Raw genomic sequence first — 5,025 nt, 5'->3', positions numbered from 1 at the left:
AAAACAGACATTTGAAAATGGGCATGACTTTTTAGACTAAACAATTTATTCATAATCACCAGATTTAAGTGAAAGTAGCCCTTTAGTGCAGCCTTAGTAAAAAAAAAAAAAAAAAAATTGTAAAAGTGTGTATTATAAAAACAGCATTTTACAGTCCAACAGGAAAGCAACTAGAAATCTTACAATTCATGAATGAACCGTCTGATAAAATTATTTAAATCATTCAATCAATCAAAAAGAAAACTCATACCATCTCTTTGAAAATGGAGGCCAAATAAAGCCCATGTTTAATGATTCCCAAAAGATTTGATCAGAAAATACAATCATTTCAAACACCAGCTGCATATCTAATATAACAGTATCATTACAATAACTTTGCAAGAATGGTTTTTAAAAGTTCTTCACTATAAAATACTGAGAAATATGTTACATCAAACAAGATATAACATAAGTACAAATAAATCTGTGTAATACAATGTGGATTTGACAAAAGGGACATTGTACAGAATTTACAGACAAGTTTAAATTAATTTCAAAACAGGTAAGACTTTGATCTGGAAGCTACATGTGAGAAAGTAACAAATTTAAATTATCTCTAACATCATTAATAAATGATATCTAAATATACGAACAGCAAATCATGGCAGTGCACAGACCAGGTTTTAGCTTAAATCTGTGAACATTTGCATCTGAACATGTATGTTTCCTCCCTCTTTGCTTTGAGAATGAATTTGCATGGACATATAACTAAAATGGTTATCTCCTGACTGAAGTAACAGCGCATCAACACTAGTGACAAATATACTGGCATTTAATTTGGAGATTGGATGATATGTGTATATTAAAACCAGAATTTATTTTGATGCTAAAAAAAAGCACAAGTGAGTTTGCAACTGTGGTTAGCTTTCACAGACACATGCTGTAGCTTTAACAGTAACCACTAATGTGCCTTACTGCTGCGCCTCTTCATCTGATTGTTATGTCAGGCCCAGATTCATTTAACAAAAAGATGCACGTAGTTTTGGATTGTAACATCAGACAGGTAATTTAACTGACTATAAAATAAGACTTTGTTTTATTACCCTGTCCCTGTAATTTATGTGATTAACTTGTGATTAGTAAATTGGGATGAATACACATACAAGTTGCTACTGTTCATGTCACTCTGCAAAAGGAGAAGACCAACCCTGATACTAAATAAATCAAGAGAACCAATCCTCACTGTTTTTTACATCAAGGCATTGTCCCAACATAAATTGGACTGCGGCCAATCTCAGCTAAACCATTTTCTTTCTGTATGTTTAGTGTTTTGTCACAAATTCTGAACATGAAGTGAGGAAGGACATATAACAAATGTTAAGTGTAATAAAGAGTGCCTTAAAAAAGGAACTCTCGAAATAGAGACGTACATTATTTCAACATGTTCATCACAGCGATCTTGCAGTATCTTGTTTTTCGAGCTAGGATTCCCATGATGCACTGCACATCGATAAGTCATACTGTATGTAGGAGAGTTCACACCCCTCATGCCATGGGAGTTCCTGTATCTTGACAATTTATGTTTGTATTTAGTGTCCTATGGATTCCTCTCAGTCAAAATGTAGAGCTGTGTAAAAGATTATCCACACCACCTGGTTAAGACCAAACAAAATGACAGATTAGACATTAATGATCAGATCAAATGCTTCACAGCTGAATCGGTCATCTGTCATGTTGTGACATGATAAATGACCCTGTAATAAGCGTAACAGCACAAAATATTAACACGGTCCAATAAAACAGGGTGATCAGTCAGAATTATGACAAACTCAGATTATACTACAATTGGCTGATAGAATGAAAGTTCAGTATACTCATGTTCTAAGTCAATGAAGGATAGATTCCCATTTTTCTGGTCTATCTTAAAACAATACTACCATGCCTACATTTACGCAAACACTTTCTTCTTCCTAATGTAATGGGGAGCAAAGTCACAGTTTAAAAATCCAAAAAGATCTGTCTTAAATTGTTGCATACAGCCTTTTCCACCCTAGCATTCAGATACTTAGAAACAATCTCAAACCCTAACTTGCAATTGCTGTGATCTGCAATTTTGCAGAACATGTCCTGTGTTTGTGAGAGAACATACAAGATGTGAAGAGGAAAGTTTAAGCTTTAAACTATTACATCTGTCTGAAAAAATCAGATTGAAACTGCCAAAGTTCTGGTCAGATAGGAAAGTATAGCTCAGTGTGACAGATTTTAAAAATAATGTATACTCTAAAATAGAGTATGGAAGAAAAGATGTGAGACGGAAGGTTCTTTAAAGTTGTATTTCTAAAGAATGCCTCAGTGAATGAACTATTTTGACTAAACATAAACATCTGCATGTTTCCAATAATATTAGCATCCCCACCAGAAACAGAGCAAAAGATGTCATGAAGCCTTCCTTGGTGAGTTCCCATGTGCCACCATACTCCTCCTCATCGATCTGCTGAAAGCTGCTAAAGTATACATAAAGGACGCCAGCATTGATGATGCAGAATCTATCAAGCAAAACAAATGAAGACATTAGATTTCCAAAGGTTTTTAGGATAACCAGACACAAAGAGGCTCAGTGAAAGAAAGATGTGGAATTTAGACAGGCTGTACAGAATACTTACATGGCTATTCCCAGAAATCCTTTCAATGGTGCAACACCCCATATCACACCAAGGATTACTGCAATAATTTGTCGGAGCCAGTAAATCACATCTAAAAACTCATCCTGTAAAAGAAAATAAAGAGTCTTGATTCAAAGAAAATAAGTAGTGTAATTCCAGTTTTAAAGCACCAGCATGCATAAAAGCATTAGCCTAATGTACTGCAGTATAGTCCCTTTAATTTCATGTTTTTTCCTGAAGCTTCCTATATAGGGAGCTCATTTTAGCAATGTTTGTGTGATGGAAAAAAAAAAATTGCCCACATCTATTCCTGATGCAGGTACTCAGGCTACTCCAGCTCTTCCTTTGACTAATGGAATAATCAAAACACAAAGCTCATGTTTTGACTAAACACAAACCAAACTGGTGTCAAAGTCTGTTTCTCCTTCAAAAAATTTCTACCTCAGCTCACACATCTGTGGTTATGGCTTCATTTAGTTCACCTTAGGTTAGTTATGAAATTATAAGTTTAGATAAATAAATTTGTGTTAAGGTTGGGTAGATGGAAAACCAACTATAACACAATGGATGCAAAAGTGAATGTTTTAATGCATTTACTGATTGGCCACTCAGAAAACTTTACTGTCAACTGAAAGTTAATTGTTAAATGTAAAGATGATTTATGAAGCAAAAGTGTCAAACACACTCTGGTTTCAGCTTTTTAATGTGAGGATTTGTTGTTTTGGACACTGCACATCCTGAACAGATGCACAACTAATTAAAAATTTCATTAAAATGACAGCAGATTTGTGTGAAAGACTAAACCCTAAAACCATTTACTTCCACTTCTATTGTTTCATTTTGATCTAGGCCTAAACCAGCGAGATAATTAATAATAACCCTTGGATCTGACAGCTAATCCAGCCAGGCAGAGTAATCCTTTGTAATGTAACGTTAACTAGCTGCGGATCGCTGAACCAACAGCACGCAACAAATCAGATTCATTGTGAAGTGTAGGAATAACAGCTGGGCTGTCGTTTAAAAGAGCAACTGGCTGACCTTTTCTTCCCAAACAGCGTTACTGTTAAAGGCTTTGCTCCATGTGGACTGTTTTACACCCCCATTCAGCAGATGACTTTCTTCTTTCCGCTTTGAACTGCTCGTCATTCTTTGCTCTTTCCTGCGGCCACAACTGACGAAAGGTCGGAATTCAAATTCAACGACACCTCGGGACAGACTGACGTCTCTAGCTCTGACCAAGAGAATAAAGGGCAGTGAAATATTTGAGGGTATTAGAGGAGTGTGCAGTCCGCTGATATGACAGATTTCAGTCGCTAACCGAAAAGGGCAATCTGCGCATGCGCATCCTTGTTTGACCCAAACCACCAGCAGCCAATCAGAGAGTGCGACGTTTCTGCGCCGTTATTAGTAGTTACAGTAAAAGTCACAGCGACCCCCAGCGGTGACGCCCTGCTAACGCTCCACCTGCAAAAAAAAAAAAAAAAAAAAAAAACAGAAACACTGTGCCTAAATGATTAGTTGATGAAACAATTAGACAGAAACACACCTGGGAACGATTTTAATTAATGATTAATTATTCAAGTGTTTTTTTTTTGTTTTCCTCTGGTACCAGCTTTTGTGAATGTTAGTATGAATATTTGCTCGTTTCTATGTTTCTACAATAGGGAAGTAATAAATATTTTATTTAAAGTCCATTACGCTCTAGTCTAAAGTAACTGTGAATTCATACTGAAATCAGATGCAAATAAATGGAAAGTTAATCAATATCACAAAATGAAAAAAGCAATGGAAAACAAAACAATGGAAGAAAAAATTAGACAATATAGTAACAAACAAACTTGGAATATATGATGGGGTGTAGTTTGCCAATTAAATGTAATGGTATTTATTAGAAAGTGAAGGCAGATTGTAAATGACTTTTTTGCTTTTTGTACTTTCAGTTTTCCCTCCAAACGAATTTTGTTGTTTTATTTTAATTTTCTCTCTTCTTCTCGCTCTGCCCCTCATAGCACTACCATCAAATGGCTCATTTTTGAATGGATACCACTGCCCTAAGTAAATGTACTTTTTATCTTAATCTTCCATTTCTGTAAAGCAGCTGCCATTAAATGCCTATTAATGCAACTTTAAATGTCACTTCTATAATGTTCGCTTCAAGCATTTCATTAGATACCATAAAATACGCACAGCTGTTCAGTGGATACAAAAGAGTCTAAGGAGGGAAGCTGTTAACAATCTGGCACTGAGGACTTCTCCAAGGTGAAATAAATCTGAGGATCAGAAAAAGGAAACACATTGTTCTACTCTTAAAAAATTTGGCTTTTTTATTCGGACTTCATTATAAGTTCTTGTGAAAACTGGAAACTTTCACTTCCTCAGGCTT

General features: G+C 35.4%; 1 protein-coding gene across 1 annotated transcript; it reads right to left on the bottom strand.

Moving 5' to 3' along the window:
- Positions 1-254: 254 nt before the first annotated feature.
- Positions 255-3,981, bottom strand: rab5if (RAB5 interacting factor). Its single transcript, XM_026332118.2, has 4 exons — positions 3,681-3,981; positions 2,643-2,746; positions 2,396-2,525; positions 255-1,631 (listed from the first exon to the last, which is right to left on the bottom strand). Exons 1-4 carry the CDS (start codon positions 3,786-3,788, stop codon positions 1,590-1,592), a joined length of 384 nt encoding a protein of 127 aa, XP_026187903.1. The 5' UTR covers positions 3,789-3,981; the 3' UTR covers positions 255-1,589.
- Between the last annotated feature and the right edge of the window lie 1,044 nt (positions 3,982-5,025).

The sequence above is a fragment of the Mastacembelus armatus genome, chromosome 7 (assembly GCF_900324485.2).
Source record: "Mastacembelus armatus chromosome 7, fMasArm1.2, whole genome shotgun sequence".
Lineage (NCBI taxonomy): Eukaryota > Metazoa > Chordata > Actinopteri > Synbranchiformes > Mastacembelidae > Mastacembelus > Mastacembelus armatus.
This window is presented reverse-complemented; position numbering and strand designations above follow the sequence as displayed.

Excerpts from the sequence above, each read along its gene's own strand:
- rab5if (XM_026332118.2), bottom strand. The coding sequence starts at position 3,788 with ATGACGAGCAGTTCAAAGCGGAAAGAAGAAAGTCATCTGCTGAATGGG. Across the intron at positions 2,526-2,642 it reads GGATTTCTGGGAATAGCCAT|ATTCTGCATCATCAATGCTG; the intron begins GTAAGTATTCTG and ends TTTGCTTGATAG. Across the intron at positions 1,632-2,395 it reads CATCTTTTGCTCTGTTTCTG|GTGGTGTGGATAATCTTTTA; the intron begins GTGGGGATGCTA and ends GGTCTTAACCAG.